Source organism: Salmo salar, chromosome 04 (assembly GCF_965601325.2).
Source record: "Salmo salar chromosome 04, fSalSal1, whole genome shotgun sequence".
Classification (NCBI taxonomy): domain Eukaryota; kingdom Metazoa; phylum Chordata; class Actinopteri; order Salmoniformes; family Salmonidae; genus Salmo; species Salmo salar.
In genome coordinates, this window is record NC_138294.1 from 30548488 (window position 1) to 30572026 (window position 23539).

The window sequence follows — 23539 nt, forward strand, 5'->3', positions numbered from 1 at the left end:
AAGTGAAAAAAGGTTTTTAGACATATTTTCAAATATATTACAAATAAAAAACAGAAATACCTTATTTACATAAGTATTCAGACCTTTTGCTATGAGACTCTAAATTGAGCTCAAGTGCATCCTGTTTCCATTGATCATCCTTGAGATGTTTCTACAACTTGATTGGAGTCCACCTGTGGGAAATGCAATTGATTAGACATGATTTGGAAAGGCACACACCTGTCTATATAAGGTCCCACAGTTGACAGTGCATGTCAGAGCAAAAAACAAGCCATGAGGGTGAAGGAATTGTCCGTAGAGCTCCAAGACAGGATTGTGTTGAGGCAAAGAGCTGTGGAAAGTTACCGAAACACAGTGGCCTCCATCATTCTTAAATGGAAGAAGTTTAGAACCACCAAGACTCTTCCTAGAGCTGGCCGCCTGGCAAAACTGAGCAATCGGGGGAGAAGGGCCTTGGTCAGGGAGGTGACCAAGAACCCAATGGTCGCTCTGACAGAGCTCCAGAGTTCCTTTGTGGAGATGGGAGACCATCCAGAAGGTCAACCATCACTGTAGCACCCCGCCAATCACGCCTTTATGGTAGAGTGGCCAGACAGAAGCCACTCCTCAGTAAAGGGCACATGGCAGCCCGCTTGGAGTTTGCTAAAAGGCACCTAAAGGACTCTCAGACCATGAGAAACAGGATTATCTGGTCTGATGAAACCAAGATTGAACTCTTTGGCCTGAGTGCCAAGCGTCACGTCTGGAGGAAACCTGGCACCATCCCTACGGTGAAACATGGTGGTGGCAGCATCATGCTGTGGGGATGTTTTTCAGCGGCAGGGACTGGGAGACTAGTCAGGATCGAGGGAAAGATGAACGTAACAAAGTAGAGAGAGATCCTTGATGAAAATTTGCTCCAAAGCGCTCAGGACCTCAGACTGGGGCGAAGGTTCACCATCCAACAGTACAACCACCCTAAGTACACAGCCAAGAAAACGCAAGAGTAGCTTAGGGACAAGTCTCTGAATGTCCTTGAATGGCCCAGCCAGAGCCAGGACATAAACCCGATCGAACATCTCTGGAGAGACCTGAAAATAGCTGGGCATTAATATGGAGTTGGTCCCTCCTTTGCTGCTATAACAGCCTCCACTCTTCTGGGAAGGCTTTCCACTAGATGTTGGAACATTGCTGCGGGGACTTGCTTCCATTCAGCCACAAGAGCATTTTAGAGGTCAACACTGACCTGACCAAAGGTGTTCAATGGGGTTGAAGTCAGGGCTTTGTGAAGGCCAGTCAAGTCCTTCCACATTGATCTCGACAAACCATTTCTGTATGGACCTTGCTTTGTGCATGGGTTATTGTCATGCTGAAACAGCAAGGGGCCTTCCCCAAACTGTTGCCACAAAGTTGGAAGTACAGAATTGTCTAGACTGTCATTGTATGCTGTAGCATTAAGATTTCCCTTCACTGGAACCAAGGGAACTAGCCCGAACCATAAAAAACAGCCCCAGACCATTATTCCTCCTCCACCAAACTTTACAGTTGGCACTATGCATTCAGGCAGGAAGCATTCTCCTGGCATCCGCCAAACCCAGATTTGTCCATCAGATTGCTAGTTGGTAAAGTTTGAATCATCACTCCAGAGAATGGTTTTTGCCAGACGTAGAGACCAATCTCATCCAAAAAGTTGACTCAAGTTTGCGAAGAAGTACCTGGATGATCATCTGACTTAAAATTGCTTCAAAATCAGTCAAAGTTGAAATGTTGCTGTCTATCAATTATTCCCAACCAAATTTACTGAACTTGTGTAATTTGGACAAAACCAGTACAGTATGTTTCCCGAAGAGTTGTAGAAAGTAAAATCTTATTCAAAATGATTCACAGCTATAATGGCAGCCAAAGGTTCTTCCACCAAGTATTAACTCTGGGGTGCGAAGACATATGTTTCCAACACATTTTTCTTCATTTTTACTTAATTTGGAAAATGATCAATAAACGTCTTTCACTTTGAAAATGTGGAGTAGGTTGTTTAGATCTGTAGGGGGAAAAATCCAACGTAATCCCTTTTTAGATGTAATTTTCAGGCAGCAAAATGTGAAGACTGTGCTAGAGGTGTGTACACTTTCACTAAGCACTGGAGTCTGAAATTATTGATACCCTTGATAAAGATGAGCAATAATGACTTCATAAAATAAATGCTTCAAATACTGAGCTACAGTATATTGTATATTCAGAATAATACATCTTCTTCTGAAAAAGGTAAGGGTAAAAATTATTATAATTCTTAGAAATAAAGTCGCCAAAAGTTTAGTATTTGGTCCCGTGTCCCTAGCACGCAATGACTACATCAAGTTGTGACTCTATAAACTTGTTGGATGCATTTGCAGTTAGTTTAGGTTGTGTTTCAGATAATCCTGTAGCCAATAGAAATGAATGGTATATTCTGTCATTTCGGAGTCACTGTTATTGTAAATAAGAATATAATATGTTTCTTAACAATTCTACATGAATGTGGACGCTACCATGATTACGGATAATTCTGAAAAAATCGTGATTAATGATGAGTGAGAAAATTACAGAGGGTCAAAGATCAAACCCCCAAGACATGTAACCTCCCCTGTTATTGGTAATGAGGAGAGATTAGCATGTCTTGAGTGTATGATCTTGCACCAACAAGCATCCATGTTTGTAGAGTCACAAGCTTGATGGAGTCATTGAGTGCTAGAAATATGGGACCAAATATGGGGCCAAATAAGGATAATCTTTAGGGGTGTCAATCATTGACCTTTTTGAAACAAAATCTTTCTCTGAACTGTAGGGGGGAACGAGAGAGAGAGAGAGAGAGGGGGAGGTGGGAACGAGAGAGAGAGAAAGGGGGGGAACGAGAGAGGGGAAGGACGAGAGAGAGAGAAGGGGGGGATGAGAGAGAGAGTGGGCTATTGAGAGTACGGTAGCTGCACTTTGTGTGTGTGTGTGTGTGTGTGTGTGTGTGTGTGTGTGTGTGTGTGTGTGTGTGTGTGTGTGTGTGTGTGTGTGTGTGTGTGTGTGTGAGTGAGTATTCTTGCACATACTGTGTGTGTATGTCATTGCTCAGATTAGAAAGGCATGTCGTGGAGTAATCCCATTAGGGTCTCTGTCAGGCATGCAGCGGTGGTTGATATGATATGCATGTTACCTTAATACGCTATAAAAATAAAAAAAAGATTAAAGTGGGGTGTATTTCTCAAGGGACTACTCTGCTTTAATGGAGCAGAGATTTACAGAACACACTCATGCTCTCTCTTAATCTCCCTTCTCTATCTGTTTACTGCAGGATAGGGAGCTGATGCCTGAGGAGTTGGATGGTAAGTCTTTGTTATTGATGATAGAAATGTACTATGCAAGTGCAGCCCACACAGTGGGCGAGAGTCCATTTTACCAGTTCACTTAAGGGTAGTGCCAGCGATATGATGTCTTCGTACGCAGCGGTGCGACTACCTGCATACATAAATCAACATCAACTAAATTATAATCCTCCAAGAATGACTATTGGCTCGCCCCAACGTGGCCAGACCTCAAGGGAGGGTGCCAATTTGGGCGCACCAATTTGAGGTATTCTTTGCGGATGTGAATGCAGTTGTTGTTGATGTCTGTAAGCAGGACATCGGCCAACTGATGTCATATTGCTGAGTATACTTTAATCCTTTGTTATTGACATGAATAGTGCTAATGTAAGCAATATTATAGGATGTTTTAGGAAACTAAATATTCCACAGGCACAGTTTATTACCCAAAAGGCTTGAGCCTCTCATAAGCTCCACTTACCCTTGTGAGTCATACAGGACACAATGGTAGCTTGTAAACGTTACTTGCTATTAGCTTCTTGAAACATTTCCGCAATACGAGTGTTGGAGCTGCTAAGCTGCTCGAAAACCACTGCACAGCCATTTTTGACTACTGCAAATGTTATAACATTATACACGATGTTGTTGGTGTGTGTGTGTGTGTGTGTGTGTGTGTGTGTGTGTGTGTGTGTGTGTGTGTGTGTGTGTGTGTGTGTGTGTGTGTGTGTGTGTGTGTGTGTGTGTGTGTGTGTCTCAGAGCTGCAGGTGGCCTTTAAGGAGTTTGACTACGATGGGGACGGCTTCCTGCATTACAAGGACGTGGCCGACTGTATGAGGACCATGGGATACATGCCCACTGAGATGGAGCTCATAGAGATTATACAGCAGATCAAGATGAAATGTGAGCGTGTGTGTGTTTGTGTGTGGAGGAGATAGTGGTGTGTGTGTGTGTGCGTGCGTGTGCATGTGTGTGTGCGTGTGCGTGTGTTTGTGTGTGTGTGTGTGTGTGTGTGTGTGTGTGTGTGTGTGTGTGTGTGTGTGTGTGTGTGTGTGTGTGTGTGTGTGTGTGTGTGTGTGTGTGTGTGTGTGTGTGTGTGTGTGTAATCTGATGTCTCCCCCTCTGTAGGGGGCGGTCACGTGGACTTCGATGATTTCTGTACTGAGCTGATGGGCCCCAGGATGCTGGCTGAGACGGCTCACATGATGGGGATGAGGGAGGTACGCAGTGCATTCAAACAGGTGAGAGAAGGACACTAGGAAGTGTGCAAGATCCATAAAAATGTGCTTTCAAAGAGGTTAAATGCAAGTAGAAAGGGTGATATCAGACAGGTGAGAGTACAGTGCTTTCAAATAACTTCTTAAAAAACCAAAGCAAGGGGTGCATTTTCTAATCATTATGAATGATAACAGAGTGAAAGTTAAAGTGGAACTGACAGCGTTTTAGCAACGTGAAATCTTTTTTAAATTTTTTTTACATTTTCCGAAAAGCAATCGCTTAGATAGGGTCGTTTTCATGAATTCATAGAATGTTTGGAAATGATGTAGAGTAAGGCATTTGTGAAAGTTCTATAGCAATATAGAGTGGGAAAGGAGCCGTGCGTTTGGACAATTAATAGACACTGCAGTTAATAAAACCTTTATAATGTCCACTTATGTACATATGATGCTGTATACAGAATTTTAAGATATTACAACAAAAGATTCAAATAATATTTGTCCAGCTTTTGCTGCTATGCTTGTAGATGTGTATAGTATGCTGCGACCCTAATGAAAAAGTATTTAATAACTCCAAATAACAAAAACATAGCTATAGGTTGTTGTAACATCTACACTTAAAACATGTTGAATGCAGCATTGCTGTACGGTGCACTCAAAGTGTATTGTAGCCAGTCTAGGCTAATGTTCAAATGTTGCTGTAATAGGCCTACATGTTTCTCCTTTGCATGGTGCTTTGTTGCAAGGTTTGGTTTTTTGGTTATTCATTCTCAAGCTTTAAAACCGAAGCCAGAGTGCAACCTTTTAGTAGCCTAGCTAGAACTGTGTCTGTACACTTTGCCTCCACTGCACGCTGTAAACCAGACACACGACAGCAGCGCAGTTGAAGTTGAATTCACCTATGCGAGCGGCACCAGGGTATAACCTCCTAAAGTAGATGAGACAACTGTTGACTTGTGTGTCCAATTCGGCCCGTGGGCCTTGTGTTTGACAGCCTATTAGCCTATTATCCTATTAGCCAAGTTATGACTGACTTCTGATCATCGCCCTTGCTAGTTTGATACATTCCCAGCCTTAGTTACAGTTATCAAGGGTTTTTTTTCTCAAAATATTGAGTCATTGTAACTAAAACAGTGCATCCCGAAAGGGTGGAAGCAGCAAACAATGTACCAGGCCAGCTGTAATTTACAACCTCACTGGACTACACACAATACACATAATGCAAAATAATATTATTTATTTGTTATTTAATTTTTTTTGACAAATTCATTAAAAATGAAAAGCTCAAATGTCTTGAGTCGATAAGTATTCAACCCCTTTGTTATGGCAAGTCTAAATAAGTTCAGGAGTACAGCATTTGCTTAGCAAGTCACATAATAAGTTGCATGGACTCACTCTGTGTGCAATAATAGTGGTTATCATGATTTTTGAATAATTACCTCATCTCTGTACTCCACACACATCTGTAAGGTCCCTGAGTCGAGGCTCAGTCAAGGAGGGAATTTCAAACACAGATTCAACCACAAAAACCGGGGAGGTTTTCCAACGCAACTATTGGTAGATGGGTAGAAATAAATAAAAAGGTGAACATTGAATATTACTTTAAGTTAGTAACTACACTTTGGATGGTGTATCAATACTCCCAGTCACTACAAAGATACAGGCGTCCTTCCTAACTCAGTTGCCGTAGAAGGAAGGAAACCACTCAGGGATTGCAGCATGAGGCCAATGGTGACTTTAAAACAGTTATATAGTTTAATGGATGTGATAGGAAGAAACTAAGGATGGATCAACAACATTGTAGTTACTCCACAATACTAACCAAATTGGCAGAGTGAAAAGAAGGAAGCCTGTACAGAATACAAATATACCAAAACATGAATCCTGTTTACAATAAGGCAAAGCAAATAACTTTTTGTCCTGAATACAAAGTGTTATTCTTGGGGCAAATCCAATACAACACAAAACATCTCTTAGAGACTTACCCATAAAGACTCACAGCTGTAATCACTGGCAAAGATGCCTCTACAAAGTATTGACACAGGGTTGTGAATACTTACTGTATGTACAGTCGTGGCCAAAAGTTTTGAGAATGACACAAATATTAATTTTCACAAAGTCTGCTGCCTCAGTTTGTATAATGGCAATTTGCATATACTCCAGAATTTGCTATGCAAATGAACTGAATCCCCAAAAAACATTTCCACTGCATTTCAGCCCTGCCACAAAAGGACCAGCTGACATCATGTCAGTGATTCTCTCATTAACACAGGTGTGAGTGTTGATGAGGACAAGGCTGGAGATCACTCTGTCATGCTGGTTGAGTTCGAATAACAGACTGGAAGCTTCAAAAGGAGGGTGGTGCTTGGAATCATTATTCGTCCTCTGTCAACCATGGTTACCTGAAGGAAACACGTGCCGTCATCGTTGCTTTGCACAAAAAGGGCTTCACAGGCAAGAATTTTGCTGCCAGTAAGATTGCACCTAAATCAACCATTTATTGGATCATCAAGAACTTCAAGGAGAGCGGTTCAATTGTTGTGAAGAAGGCTTCAGGGCGCCCAAGAAAGTCCAGCAAGCACCAGGACCGTCTCCTAAAGTTGATTCAACTGCATGATCGGGACACCACCAGTACAGAGCTTGCTCATAAATGGCAGCAGGCAGGACTTTTGGAGGATGGCCTGGTGTCAAGAAGGCCGCAAAGAAGCCACTTCTCTCCAGGAAAAACATCAGGGACAGACTGATATTCTGCAAACGGTACAGGGATTGGACTGCTGAGGACTGGGTAAACTCATTTTCTCTGATGAATACCCTTTCCGATTGTTTGGGGCATCCGGACACAAGCTTGTCCGGAGAAAACAAGGTGAGCGCTACCATCGGTCCTGTGTCATGCCAACAATAAAGCATCCGGAGACCATTCATGTGTGGGGTTGCTTCTCAGCCAAGGGAGTGGGCTCACTCACAATTTTGCCTAAGAACACAGCCATGAATAAAGAATGGTATCAACACATCCTCCGAGAGCAACTTCTCCCAACCATCCAGTTTGGTGACGAACAATGCCTTTTCCAGCATGATGGAGCACCTTGCCATAAGGCAAAAGTGATAACTAAATGGAACAAAACATGGATATTTTGGGTCCATGGCCAGGAAACTCCCAGACCTTAATCCCATTGAGAACTTGTGGTCAATCGTCAAGAGGCGGGTGGACAAACAAAAACCCACAAATTCTGACAAACTCCAAGCATTGATTATGCAAGAATGGGCTGCCATCAGTCAGGATGTGGCCCAGAAGTTAATTGACAGCATGCCAGGGCGGATTGCAGAGGTCTTGAAAAAGAAGGGTCAACACTGCAAATATTGACTCTTTGCATCAACTTCATGTAATTGTCAATAAAAGCCTTTGACACTTATGAAATGCTTGTAATTATACTTCAGTATTGTCACGACTTCCGCCGAAGTCGGCTCCTCTCCTTGTTCGGGCGGCGTTCGGCGATCGACGTCACCGGCTTTCTAGCCATCGCCGCTCCATTTTTCATATTTCCATTTGTTTTGTCATGTTCCATACACACCTGGTTTTCATTCCCTAATCACACTGCATGTATTTAGTCCTCTGTTCCCCTCCATGTCTTTGTGTGATATTGTTTTATGTTATGTGGATATTGTCACACGCTAGACTTTTGTTACATGTTCTGTGTTTTGGGCACGTTTATGTCTTATGTGCTTTCGTTTTGGAACGGAATAAAAAGTGCGCCTGTTAATTACACTCTGCTCTCCTACACCTGACTTCGCCTCCCTGTCACGGTTGTCGTTGGTAATGGAGGACCAAAACGCAGCAGGTATGTGTACGCTCATCTTGACATTTATTAACTCAGAATGAACACACCAAAACAACAAAACGAAACGAACTTACGAACAACGAAACAGTCTTGAAAGGCTCACTCGGCAAAACAAGAAACAATCTCCCACAAATACACAGACAAACACACCCAACTAATATAGGACTTCCAATCAAAGGCAACACCACACAGCTGCCTTCAATTGGAAGTCCACCCCAATTAACCAAACATAGACATACAACCAACTAGATCAACATAGAAATACGTAGACAAGGAACAGTGCCCAAAAACCCCGGAATACTAAATCAAATGCCCTTTTAGAAAAAACACCACCCCGAGCCACATGAAACAAATACCCTCTGCCACGTCCTGACCAAACTACAATAACAATTTATCCTTATACTGGCCAGGATGTGACAGTACCCCCCCCCCCCCCCCCTAAAGGTGCTAACCCCGGAAGCACCTCAAATTAACAAAAACCCCAAACAACAACAAAAAAATCCCCCTAACTAAAGGGAGGGAAGGGAGGGTGGCTGCCGTCAACGACGGCACTGTGCTACACCCCCCCCCCCCCCCAACCCACCTATATCTGGAGGTGGCTCTGGTTCAGGCAGTTCCGGGCAGACGACCCACCCCGGCAGCTCCGGGTAGACGGGCCACTCTGGCAGACCCAGAAGACAGAGTGGCATCGCCGGGCAGTCTGGGCAGTCTGGCTTCGCCGGGCAGTCTGGCTTCGCCGGGCAGTCTGGCATCGCCGGGCAGTCTGGCATCGCCGGGCAGTCTGGCATCGCCGGGCAGTCTGGCATCGCCGGGCAGTCTGGCAGCTCAGGGCAGTCTGGCAGCTCTAGCTGATCCTGTCCGCTGGGGCAGTCTGGCAGCTCTGGGCAGTCTGGCCACTCTGGCTGATCCTGGCCGCTGGGGCAGTCCGGCAGCTCTGGGCAGTCTGGCAGCTCTGGCAGTTCCGGGCAGTCTGGCCACTCTGGCATCTCCGGGCAGTCTGGCCACTCTGGCATCTCCGGGCAGTCTGGCCACTCTGGCATCTCCGGGCAGTCTGGCCACTCTGGCATCTCCGGGCAGTCTGGCCACTCTGGCATCTCCGGGCAGTCTGGCCACTCTGGCATCTCCGGGCAGTCTGGCCACTCTGGCATCTCCGGGCAGTATGGCCACTCTGGCAGCTCCTGACTAGTGGGTGGCTCTGGCAACTCTTCACTGACGGGCGGCTCTGGCGATTCCTCACTGACGGGCGGCTCCGGCAACTCTTGACTGACGGGCAGTTCGGGCGACTCTTGACTGACGGGCAGTTCGGGCGGGCACTTCGGGCGACGCGTGCAGTGACGGGCAGTTCGGGCGACTCTTGACTGACGGGCAGTTCGGGCGACTCTTGACTGACGGGCAGTTCGGGCGACTCTTGACTGACGGGCAGTTCGGGCGACTCTTGACTGACGGGCAGTTCGGGCGACTCTTGACTGATGGGCAGTTCGGGCGACTCTTGACTGACGGGCAGTTCTGGTGACTGTTGACTGGCGGGCAGCTCTGGTGACTGTTGACTGGCGAGGCTGGGCTGACGCACTTGAAGCCTGGTGCGTGGTGCTGGTACTGGACGTGCCAGACTGGGAACACGTTCCTCCATGCTAGTGCGGGGAGCTGGCCTGGGGCTCCATTCTTGCCCCGCAAAACTGCCCTTGTGCCCCCCCCAAAAAAATTCTTGGGGCGGCCTCTCGAGTTTCCGAAACTCTTCCATCGCCCTAGAAACGCTCCTCCTTAGCTCTGCCCACGTCCATCCTTCCTCCTCGTTCCTCTGCTGCTTGGTCCTGGTTTGGTGGGAGATTCTGTCACGGTTGTCGTTGGTAATGGAGAACCAAAACGCAGCAGGTATGTGTACGCTCATCTTGACATTTATTAACTCAGAATGAACACACCAAAACAACAAAACGAAACGAACTTACGAACAACGAAACAGTCTTGAAAGGCTCACTCGGCAAAACAAGAAACAATCTCCCACAAATACACAGACAAACACACCCAACTAATATAGGACTTCCAATCAAAGGCAACACCACACAGCTGCCTTCAATTGGAAGTCCACCCCAATTAACCAAACATAGACATACAACCAACTAGATCAACATAGAAATACGTAGACAAGGAACAGTGCCCAAAAACCCCGGAATACTAAATCAAATGCCCTTTTAGAAAAAACACCACCCCGAGCCACATAAAACAAATACTCTCTGCCACGTCCTGACCAAACTACAATAACAATGTATCCTTATACTGGCCAGGACGTGACACTCCCGTACACACCCATAACAAGTATTCCATAGTAACATCTGACAAAAATATCTAAAGACACTGAAGCAGCCAACTTTGTGGAAATTAATATTTGTGTCATTCTCAAAGCTTTTGGCCACGACTGTACAGGGCCTTCTGAAAGTATTCAGACCCTTTGACTCTTCCCACATTTTGTTACATTACATTACAGCCTTATTCTAAAATAGATGTAATAAAAATAAAAACTCAGCAATCTACACACACTACCCCATAATGACAAAGCGAAAACAAGCATTTAGAATGATTTGCACATTTATAAAAAATACCAAACTGAAATACCTTATTTACATAAGTATTCAGACCTTTTGCTATGAGACTCTAAATTGAGCTCAGGTGCATCCTGTTTACATTGATCATCATTGAGATGTTTCTACAACTTGATTAGAACTCACCTGTGGAAAATTCAACTGATTGGACATGATTTGGAAAGGCACACACCTGTCTATATAAGGTCCCACAGTTGACAGTGAATGTCAGAGCAAAAACCAAGCCATGAGGGCAAAGGAATTGTCTGTAGAGCTCCATAACAGGATTGTTTCGAGGACAGATCTGGGGAAGGGTACCAAATAATGTCTGCAGCATTGAAGGTCCCCAAGAACACAGTGGCTTCCATCATTCTTCAATGCAAGAAGTTTAGAACCACCAAGACTCTTCCTAGAGCTGGCCGCCCGGCCAAACTGAGTAATCGGGGGAGAAGGGCCTTGGTCAGGGAGTAGACCAAGAACCCGATGGTCACTCTGACAGAGCTCTAGAGTTCCTCTGTGGAGATGGGAGAACCTCCAGAAGGACAACCATCTCTACAGCACTCCACCAATCATGCCTTTATGGTAGAGTGGCCAGATGAAAGCCACTCCTCAGTAAAACACACATGACAGCCCGCTTGGAGGCACCTAAAGACTCTCAGACCATGAGAAACAAGATTCTCTGGCCTGATGAAACCAAGATTGAACGCTTTGGCCTGAATGCCAAGCGTCACGTCGGGAGGAAAACTGGCACCATCCCCACAGTGAGCATGGTGGTGGCAGCATCATGCTGTGTGGATGTTTTTCCACGGCAGGGACAGGGAGACTAGTCAGGATCGAGGGAAAGATGAACGGGTGTTACGGGAATTTTCGAATCCCAATGCTAATAATTACCAATCAATAAGCCTTGACTAATCCCCAAGGTTTGTAAGACACTGGGTTAATAATAATTAGGCAATGACTCAGCTTTCTGCAAAAGGTCTGTACAGTTTATTCAGAGAACGTTCTAAAGTAAAAAATTAGGACTCAGTCCTTTTATAATCCACACACATATTCCTATCTTTAGACCACTCCCTTCTCAAACAACCAGTACTTTTCCACTCACCACAAAGAACCATAAAGTTTACCACATTCTTCAAGGCTTTCACCTCCCCTCCCCATTTATGACCCTCTTGGTTTGAAACCTCTCCAATGTTTCTCAAACCTATCACCCCCTATCCTACCATTTAAGAGTGGAACAATTTAGTCATTATTCTAACACATACAAATTATTCTAACAATCCACCCTTTGACTAAATGTTACACACTGATACTTACATTTGAAAATAAAATCATACCCAATCTATTCAAATCTTATTTGAAAATAAAACCATACCCAATCAAACCATTACATGTATATACATCATCTACTCATCGATGGCTGTTTAATACTACTTCCAATCATAACTCTTCTGTTCAGGATTTTTTTCATGATCTTCATTGAATAAACAGTCGCTAAACATTGAATATAGTCTCATGAAGTTCCGGCTCCTCAGGATTGAATGTATCCACGGTGTCCATCAGGTCTATATCTGTATATTGTTCATTCCATTGATCAGACTCTGGCATAGGCCCGTACCTCACCATCTGCTGAGTCACTGGTGAGGCACTAACGCCTTACCCACCAAACCTCGTACACAGGGAATAAAACAACAACCACATAATACCAGCATACCCATACAAACAATAGCAGCCCCCACAATAGTAGCTACCATGGTTTTCCATTTGCCAAACATTTCATCAAACCAACCGGTCACAGATGTATTAACCCCTGAGTTGTCAGCCCATTCATCACTTAGTGCGGTCAACCCAGCCAAGGCTCTAGTTACAGTCCCCTCTGGTGATGTATTATTTGGAATAAAAGTACAGCGATGACCCCCCCCCCCACCATTCTACAAACCCCACCCTTCTCTGCCAATAACATATCGAGAGCCAACCTATTTTGCCAAGTCATGAGAGAGGTGGCGGATAATTGGTCAGAGATTCCCTTCACTGCATCTCTAGTTTGATTTACGAATCTTTTCTGATTATAATAATTATAGTTTATCCAATCCACATTCTTATTTATCGTAACCCACCAAAAGGAAGTTGTTGTGAATCCTTCACCTATTTGATTCAACGCCTTGTATTCATCTGGTGCTCCTCTAGGGATCCCAATGGAATCCATCCATATGGGGCTACCCTCATCTAGGACCAGACTTCTCTTATTTCTTACTATTTTACTCACCACTGGCCGTTGATGACTAATCCTCACTGGTTGTACCAATAACACTGGGGCGCAAGTACCTACCCACCCTTTTGGTAATATCTGTCTTATGTGTCCTTGGTCGGAACATGCCCACCATACATCAGTTACAGGTGCTGTGAGGTTAAGAATGTTCTCCTGCACTTCCCAATCTAAGTCTGTCACATTCACTACTGTCTTACATCCATTAAAAATTCCCAAATTCCTACTACCATTCCTGTGCATATAACACTGATACTCTCCAGGAGTTAGAGTGAACTGAGGTGGATTGGCGCGCTCTTTAATCTGGCCAACCCCATCCCTGTACAATTGACCTCTTCCTGATTAGATCCTAAGTCTAACACACAAGAGAGCATCGTCTGTGGCATTGGAGCAGTCAACATAGTTGGTCGCCCAGTAGAACATGCATAACAATTAGTTTGGCCCAGAGCCCTGGCCGTGTAATTCATCCATTTTAACCAGAGATTTTAATCTGGTATTCCTTCTATCTCCCCTTGGTTCCTTTCTTGGAGAAGGGAATCCTTCACATCAGGTAGACTAGTGGAACCAAAGGATTTTCCACCTGATTTATCAATTCCTAATAATGGATTTACTACGGGGTATATCACTGTAGTGTCTGTCAACTGAAATGATATGCAGGTATCCTTGCCATACTCCTCAGCGCATGCCATATACTTCATTTGTATGTCATTACTAGTTACATTTTGTATAGTTACTTCTATCCCCAACATACATGAGGGAATATCCTTATTCTGTTCAACACCCCACCGTGCACTCCATTTCCAGATATTAGTCTCATATTCCCTGCCCCATGTGTGTTTAAACACCTGGGACCAGGAACACAGGGCATAGTTGGTTGACACAGGTATAATGGGGTGTTGTCGTCAGTTCTCATTATAACAGTGTCCCCTTCCGTTAGTCATATTTAGTACCCTCATCTTAAATCACGCGTTTTGTCCTTCTCTAACCCCTATTTTATAGGTTACTCTTCCTTGCCTGTCCTTATTTTGAGTAGTTTGTCTTTTGCTTCTCAACCCTGGTGGAGATTCAGTACGATTTAGGCCGACTGGTAGTGGATCTGGATGTATCAAAAATATTATTAGTACTATGATGCAGCTTAGGGTCCCCCATATTCCCAAAAACCGACAACCCTCTCCTGCCTGTAGCCTATCTGTATGGAACCACCCCGTACTCACACTCTAGGAGCACACACAGTGATGACAGGTCGGGTTAGGGAATCTTCGTTAAGGAGGTAACCCCCGAACCCTATTGGTACTCGGTTCTTCTCCTAACTCTGTGTGTGATCAGTAGTGCTTGTATGTGTTCATACCTTCTTGCAGTGGGTAACGTGGACCCAAGTGGCTCTCTCAGCTATTCTAATGGCAAAGGCGGTAGTTAACAGAACCTGGTACGGTTCTTCCCAACAGGGCTGTTTCCAGTCTTTCCTCCTCAGGGACTGGATCCACACCCAGTCTCCAGGCTGTATTGCGTGAATCACCTTCTCCTGTAATTCACCTGTTGGACACAAAATCTTGGACATACGGGTTTGGTTAACAAACAGTCTTCTCATGTGTTCTGCTAGTATATCTTCAACTTCTATGTCTGCTTGTTCTAATCTCCCTAACTCTGGCATTCTATAGGCTCTACCTGATTAGCTAAATTGTATTCCATTATTTAAAAAAATAGATCCTAGTAAACCAACTCTAGGGATTATATCTTCACCTATTATTTTAGCCACCATAATCATGTCCACCAAGTAAGTTGGGAACGCTTCTACCCATTTACTATTCTTATCTATTATTGCTAAACACCACTTCTTTCCCTCACTCCGGAATAGGTTATAACATATATCAATGAAGTCCATTTCTAATTGTTGGAATGGATATTCTACCTGGGGGGTATTCTCCCAGTGGTGCTCTTCCTCTACCTTGAAGATTATTCTATGCACATCTAACACACCTTGAACAAAAAAAATGTTTGTAAGTAATTTGTTATCACTTATGCTACGAAATGTTACCTAATTCTTTCCATCAATGTTACCTAATTCTTTCCATCATCCTCCCTTTTATGTCCTCGGCTTTCTGTGGGGGTGACAACCCCATTCAACAGAATCATTCCACAGGTTATCTAGACATAACCTGGAGTTCAGGATTGGAATGCATGCCTGCTCTCCTGACATCACATGTTTCATAACCACTGGAGCAGACAGTCTTTCCACTGTCTGATGTCCGGAAGTTGAACAACCAAAATCTTTCCCTCATTTGTTCTTACTCCTTCAGACTTAAAATATATCCTAAATACTTCAAATAAGTTTACCATTATTAAACTCATTCTCGCTAACTCAATAACCTTGTTCAATAACAAAATATAATAATACTTATTATATCAATTTCACAGCCTTGTTGTCCTCACTATCTTACACTGCCGTCTCATGTGCTTAAATTACAGATATGTCTAAGAACTTTAAACTCCATCCTAATTATCAGTTATACAAATTTCCTTAAAATCCGTATCACAAATGACCTTAAATTCACTATCCAAATGGCCCTCCCATGAGGCTGATCAGACCGCAAAGGAACAAAATGATAGAGGTCAAGAGTCAGACCACCCCTTCACAGAAGTGTTTCTTACCATATTAGACAAATGTTAAAAAACTTCAACATTTCCTACATGTTGCATTTCAGGTTCCCAAAACATTACTCTATCCAAAAGAATTAATGTTTTTAATTAAAACTCAGAAAATAAAACTTCTAAAATTCCATGTGTGTATACCCCTTTAAGATATCGTCTTTAGGAAACTTTCCACAGAGAGACAACGAAGAGCTCCCTTTTCCATAAAATAACCACGAACATTTGGTCAGCATTCCGTATACTACACCGATTCAGAAACCCAAACATTGACTACAAACAAAACCTAATAATAACTCCACTGTAACCCCCCCAAATCATGAATCATTAGTTATAAACTTCTTCAATGGTTATGTGTTCTTAATTGAACATGCACTACCCTTGGATACAATACTGTACTTCAAATCTATGAAACTCCCACATTTAACGTACTATTTTACTAATTTGACCCCAGCTTGCTTTACAACATTAAAATCCCTTCCGTTTGTCTGCAAACAGGCCCATTCTGTTTGCTAGGAATACCCTGCCATTATATACACAACTGTGTTCAATGTGCACTGTCCCTGTAAAATAAAATTAACTCAACCTGAGATCAATGGTGGCCAATTCAACACCTCACAGTCTGTGTCCTCTGAATCCTCACTGTCATTCCCCTCATCTAGTCATGCCTGTTCTTCCTCCTCCTCGGACTCCTCTCGCTCTCTCATTCGCCTACGTTCCCTCTTCTGTCTATCCCTAAACTGTCTCTGTCTACTGTTCCTTGGTGGGTCCTTACAATCCTCTGCAATGTGGCCTGTTTTATTGCAGTTGTAGCACTTTCTGTCCTCGGGTTCTATCCACTTTCTACTCTCCCTGTTTTGACCTTTCTTTTTAAAATCGTTCCTGTTCTTTCCTGCAATTTCCCCAACAGTGGCGATCAAATATTCCGCTTCTGTCTGTTCTTTCTTACTTTTCTTTCCTTGAAGCCTCCTTTACGTTTATCTACGATTATCTCGAGAGTTACTATCAGATGCTCTCCTTCTTTCTGTTCTTGCCTTCCTTCTCTTGGAGGTGCCTTACAGTCCCGTGAGATATGTCCCTTTTTATTACATTTGAACACGGCCCCTTACACTCCCGCGCAAAATGTCCTTTTTTATCGCAATTATAACACCTCCTATTATCAGACCTTGTCCATTTTTGATCTTCTCTGTCTGGTCCACTTCCCTTAAAACCTCCCTTATTCTGACCTATAACTTCCTCAAGAGTATCTATCAGGTACTCTGCTCCTTTCAGGTCTCTCTTACTTTTCTTCTCCCTTTCATTATGTTCATGGTGAATCGCATACCTCTTTACTTCGGCCAATGTAGCTGTTCCCCACCCAACCAGAGTTTTTTTTTAAATTGCTTGGCAAATTTCAGGTCTCATACCACTCAAGAAAGCAAATTTTTAACTGTTGGTGATAAGGCCCATCTCCTCCTGTCCCAGGGCCAGGTTGGATCAGTCCACTATTCCCATTAAACACGTCCCTCAATCTTTCCAAATATTGACTAACTGTCTCACTGTCTCCCTGTCTACATTCCTGGATTTTTGAAAAATCAGCATACCTGTGATAATAATCAATAAGATTATTGCATAGCTGATTGAGTTTATCCTGATAATTTCCTTCTGCAGTCCACTGCAGAACAACTGTGTCCCCCTGTCCTGGGGTCCAGTCTCCCTTCACGGTTGCCCAATCTTTTCCCACTATCTGTCTAACTGCTAGTTCCAGCTCCCCGGTATTTAGTTTAAAACTTTCGGTCAATCCTTCCATGTCCTCCCTAACTCCCTTCAGTCTGTCTTCCCAAGGTCCCTCATAAGGAGCCCTTCTTCTCCCTATGATCACTACCTCGTTATCTGGATCCTCCACCCATGCCTGTTCTGTTAGGGCAAGATATACTGCTCAAAAAAATAAAGGGAACACTTAAAAAACACAATGTAACTCCAAGTCAATCACACTTCTGTGAAATCAAACTGTCCACTTAGGAAGCAACACTGATTGACAATACATTTCACATGCTGTTGTGCAAATGGAATAGACAACAGGTGGAAATTATAGTCAATTAGCAAGACACCCCCAATAAAGGAGTGGTTCTGCAGGTGGTGACCACAGACCACTTCTCAGTTCCTATGCTTCCTGGCTGATGTTTTGGTCACTTTTGAATGCTGGCGGTGCTTTCACTCTAGTGGTTGCATGAGACGGAGTCTACAACCCACACAAGTGGCTCAGGTAGTGCAGCTCATCCAGGATGGCACATCAATGCGAGCTGTGGCAAGAAGGTTTGCTGTGTCTGTCAGCGTAGTGTCCAGAGCATGGAGGCGCTACCAGGAGACAGGCCAGTACATCAGGAGACATGGAGGAGGCCGTAGGAGGGCAACAACCCAGCAGCAGGACCGCTACCTCCACCTTTGTGCAAGGAGGAGCAGGAGGAGCACTGCTAGAGCCCTGCAAAATGACCTCCAGCAGGCCACAAATGTGCATGTGTCTGCTCAAACGGTCAGAAACAGACTCCATGAGGGTGGTATGAGGGCCCGACGTCCACAGGTGGGGGTTGTGCTTACATCCCAACACCGTGCAGGACGTTTGGCATTTGCCAGAGAACACCAAGATTGGCAAATTCGCCACTGGCGCCCTGTGCTCTTCACAGATGAAAGCAGGTTCACACTGAGCACATGTGACAGACGTGACAGTCTGGAGACGCCGTGGAGAACGTTCTGCTGCCTGCAACATCCTCCAGCATGACCGGTTTGGCGGTGAGTCAGTCATGGTGTGGGGTGGCATTTCTTTGGGGGGCCGCACAGCCCTCCATGTGCTCGCCAGAGGTAGCCTGACTGCCATTAGGTAACGAGATGAGATCCTCAGACCCCTTGTGAGACCATATGCTGGTGCAGTTGGCCCTGGGTTCCTCCTAATGCAAGACAATGCTAGACATCATGTGGCTGGAGTGTGTCAGCAGTTCCTGGAAGGCATTGATGCTATGGACTGGCCCGCCCGTTCCCCAGACCTGAATCCAATTGAGCACATCTGGGACATCATGTCTCGCTCCATCCACCAACGCCACGTTGCACCACAGACTGTCCAGGAGTTGGCGGATGCTTTAGTCCAGGTCTGGGAGGAGATCCCTCAGGAGGCCATCCGCCCCCTCATCAGGAGCATGCCCAGGCGTTGTAGGGAGGTCATACAGGCACGTGGAGGCCACACACACTACTGAGCCTCATTTTGACTTGTTTTAAGGACATTACATCAAAGTTGGATCAGCCTGTAGTGTGGTTTTCCACTTTAATTTTGAGTGTGACTCCAAATCCAGACCTCCATGGGTTGATAAATTGGATTTCCATTGATTATTTTTGTGTGATTTTGTTGTCAGCACATTCAACTATGTAAAGAAAAAAGTATTTAATAAGATTATTTCATTCATTCAGATCTAGGATGTGTTATTTTAGTGTTCCCTTTATTTTTTTGAGCAGTGTATATTTTCCCCCCTCCCCTAAGTGGACTTTCTATGGGGGCTGTGGGTATTGTTTCCCTCTCTTTCTCACCTTCTCTGGCCTGTTTTCTATGACCCTCTACCCTTTTCCTGGCCTCCAACAACCACACCCTAGCTGTATCTAAGCCCTTTGCCTGTTGTTTCTTCATTTTATCTCCACAGGTTACACGCATCTGTTTTATCATGGATTCAAGCTTATCTACATCCAGACATCCAACAAAACCATACTTCTTCCTCCACATCGAACCATGATATACATTTCTCTTATCTTTCATTTGCATATATCTCTCGTCTCCCGTTAATTCCGGGACCTCTTTTGAGGTTTTACAACCCAATATTAGTTAACTCTTCCCGTTGTTACCCTTCTAGGAATTCAGAATAATTATTTTTATGACTTTTTATAGAATATTAGGTCTTACCTCCCTGACCTACTCAAATCATTAACCTTTAATTCCTCCCTCTCGGAAGAGTCAGACCTAATTTTCTTTCCTCCCTTTGATCTCCACTATCCCTCTGTAACGTATTTCGATAGGCGATCTATATTCATACCATTACGTCTCTGACCTAGTTTAAACCTATCTATAGAGGTGATCTTTTATCGAATATTAGTCTCACACGTGAGCGAATTAACGTTTATGTGTCTGGCTGATTAATATTTCTATCACTACTTATAGACAATAGAGTATTAGGTCTTACACACATACGATTTAACACTTCTTATGACTTTTGACTCAGTTAATATCTCATTTCACACACTCTATTTTTAGGTTACCCTCATATTTCCAATCATTATTACTTTATATTTTGCCTTCTATATTACGTTTTCATAGTACTCCTTTGTCCCATAGGTTTTTGGTGTGAATACCCTTTCCTGAATCTCTTTCAACCCAGGGTAGTTTATTTTTAGTAATGGCCTCAACAACTACGAGTCATTACGGACCCGTCCGATTCCGTTACACTCCTTTCAATGATCTGCTACCCAATGCCGCCACCGCTAACATAGATACTTTTGTAATTAAACTTTTTCTATGTTAGATTCTATCGACAGTATACCAGATACCATTCACTCCAGTTTGGTTTAAGAATCAAGCATTTTCCCACTCTATTTTGACTAACGCAAAGTCAATTTTTTAAGCAAGTTTTTTTAACTTAACCCCCAAACAAATGAATAAAGATTACTGACCTTTTCTTTGCAGCTGAGGTATAATTTTGGTTAGCTCTCATCACTGTTTACTGTCGTGTTCCAGTTCGCCACCGGCCTGAAATTAACCCTCAATATTAGAGGGCAGGACTTTGTTTTTTACGGATGTTTCATCCGCCCGTGCACGGTTTTCAGTGTCCCCTGGAACGACAGTCAACAGGTATATGAGATCCGGCTCGAAGGACCAATTGTTACGGGAATTTTCGAATCCCAATGCTAATAATTACCAATCAATAAGCCTTGACTAATCCCCAAGGTTTGTAAGACACTGGGTTAATAATAATTAGGCAAGGACTCAGCTTTCTGCAAAAGGTCTGTACAGTTTATTCAGAGAACGTTCTAAAGTCAAAAATTAGGACTCAGTCCTTTTATAATCCACACACATATTCCTATCTTTAGACCACTCCCTTCTCAAACAACCAGTACTTTTCCACTCACCACAAAGAACCATAAAGTTTACCACATTCTTCAAGGCTTTCACCTCCCCTCCCCCTTTATGACCCTCTTGGTTTGAAACCTCTCCAATGTTTCTCAAACATATCACCCCCTATCCTACCATTTAAGAGTGGAACAATTTAGTCATTATTCTAACACATACAAATTATTCTAACAAAGGGGCAAAGTACAGAAATCCTTGATGATCATACTCAAGAAGACTCAAGGCTGTAATTGCTGCCAAAGGTGCTTCAGCAAAGTACTGAGTAAAGGGTCTGAATACTTATGTAAATATGATATTTACGTTTTTATTTTTAATAAATGAGCAAACATTTCTAAAAACCTGTTTTTTGCTTTGTCATTATGGGTTCTTTTTTGTAGACTGATGAGAGAAAAAAACCATTCAATACATTTTAGAATAAGGCTGTAACCTAACAAAATGTGGAAAAAGTAAATGGGTCTGAATACTTTCCGAAGACACTGTAAATAACATATTTCTGTATTTCAATTTCAATAAATTAGCAAAAAAATCCTTTAAACATGTTTTCACTTTGTCATTATGAGGTATCCCCTCCTCTCCCCCTCCTCTCCTCTCTCCCCAGTTTGACAGTGACGGAGATGGGCGCATCACCTTGGAGGAGCTGAAAGACAGCATGAAGGCCCTGCTGGGTGAGAAGCTGAAGAAGGGCGAGCTGGAGGAGATCCTCCAGGACATTGACCTCAACAAGGACGGTGGAATAGACTTCGACGGTGAGGGGAGGTGGGGAGGTGGATAAGGGGGGGAGGATGAAGGATGGGGGGGTTGAGGCTGGAGGAGAAAGGGAGGGGGTAAGAGGGACAGAGGGGATGGGAGAGGGAATAAGGGTCAAGAGAGGGGAGAGGATGAGAGAGGAGAGAGGATAAGATAGGAGAAGAGAAAGGATAGGAGAGGGAGGGGACAGAAAGAAAGTAGGTCCTAGAAGAGAGGAGGGGAGAGGAGGAAAGAGCAGAGATAAGGACAGTGAATGTAATGGATAACCCAATCCATCAGTAGTGCATTAAGGTAATCATTACAGTGCACATATTGCGGACACAAGTCGGGCATGGCTGCTCATTGTCACGTGATGAGGTAGCCCCGCCTGCAAACTTCAAAAGCAGTGTCTGCCGTTAGACCAAAATGGAATTTCCACCTGGTATAATGGTCTAAAAGAGGGTTCCCCAACTGGCGGCACGCGGGTCAAATTTGGCACCCTGTTTTCTGAGCAAAAAAATATAGTTTTTATTTTTTGGTATTATTATTTTTGGTTGGACATAAAATACTGTAAAAGTGATTTTAATTTTGGAAATCTGTTCCAAAGTATTCCCACGCATAATAGAGAGATATATGTGATCGTATACAAATGTAAGCAAGGCTGGAAATGATTCAGTTTGAGTCAAATATTATATTATTTGGGCTTATTGCGGCCAATTTGCAGTCTACAAATGATTTGCAATTATGTGCCAGCCCCCTGAGCATCCATTCAAGAAAAAAATCAGCTAGCAGCTGAATCTAGATGATCCCTGGTCTAAAATGTTGGTTACACCTGTGGGAGACCCGGGTTCATATCCTGCACGTTACATTGGCGCCCAACGTGGGGCGGTCTCTCGTGGGGAAGTAGGTGTGATTGTAGTGGACATGAATCGGGCATGGTTGCTCATGGTCCCGTGATGAAATAGCCCTGCCTGCGAACTTCAAAACTAGAGTCTGCCCTCAGACCAAGGGGCGTACTTTATTTTGGCCTGAGACAGTTACTCCCGTGGGAGACCCGGGTCCACACATGCCCAGTCACACATGGCACACACACCTTAGGACTGCTCAAAGACGCCACAATTCACACGGTTTCAAACCAGCGCACACACACACACACACACACTCACATGTCTCAATAACTATAAAACAAGACCTGTCTCATATCCCTCAGTAAGCCCCCCCCCCAAAAAAAAGCAACGCATGCTTGTGTTTGTCCTAGCCAATCGAAGTCCCAATCAATAATAATAATTGGAAACGTGGACGGGAGTGTCTGCGTTAGCAGGGGATCAATAAGCAGGTGGCCCACACATTATCAACAATTAGCACCAGGGGCGATACAACTGGCCTATCCCTCTTACTGAGCCCTCCAGCCATCTCGACAAATCAATTGTTGAAGTTTAGAAGACAAGACATTGTCTGAGATCCAAATGGCACCCTATTCCCTACTTAAGTCATTCAACAGCCAAGGCCTTAAAGATGCATAATGGAAAATGTAACCAGAATTGACCGAGGGACTGAAATGATGGGATGGATGGGGCCTGCCTATGGTTGTTTGATGGCTACTACTGGCTGAAGCCATGTTGTGATTGACAGGTGGATAGATTGATGTTTGATTGACAGATGGGAGGCATGCTGAGGGTGCAGGTGACACAGTGAGATCGGTCATGCTTGGTTAACCAATTGGTAAAGAGAACTTTACGGACAGGGAAACAGGAAGGAGGAAACGGGCAGCTAGACAGGAAGGGAGATTTACGAGAGGGGTGATGGGATGCAACCTGGTCTCAGAGTAT

At 43.9% G+C, this 23539-nt stretch overlaps 1 protein-coding gene across 1 annotated transcript in view; it reads left to right on the forward strand.

Annotated features, from left to right (window-relative positions):
• The window catches only part of LOC106602693 (calcium-binding protein 2), a 34267-nt gene that overhangs the window by 8361 nt on the left and 2367 nt on the right, over nucleotides 1–23539 (forward strand). The window contains exons 4-7 of the mRNA XM_014195478.3: nucleotides 3296–3326; nucleotides 4063–4206; nucleotides 4432–4544; nucleotides 21583–21730. Of these exons, the coding sequence (XP_014050953.1) occupies nucleotides 3296–3326; nucleotides 4063–4206; nucleotides 4432–4544; nucleotides 21583–21730 (436 nt within the window). The remainder of the gene's footprint in view (nucleotides 1–3295; nucleotides 3327–4062; nucleotides 4207–4431; nucleotides 4545–21582; nucleotides 21731–23539) is intronic.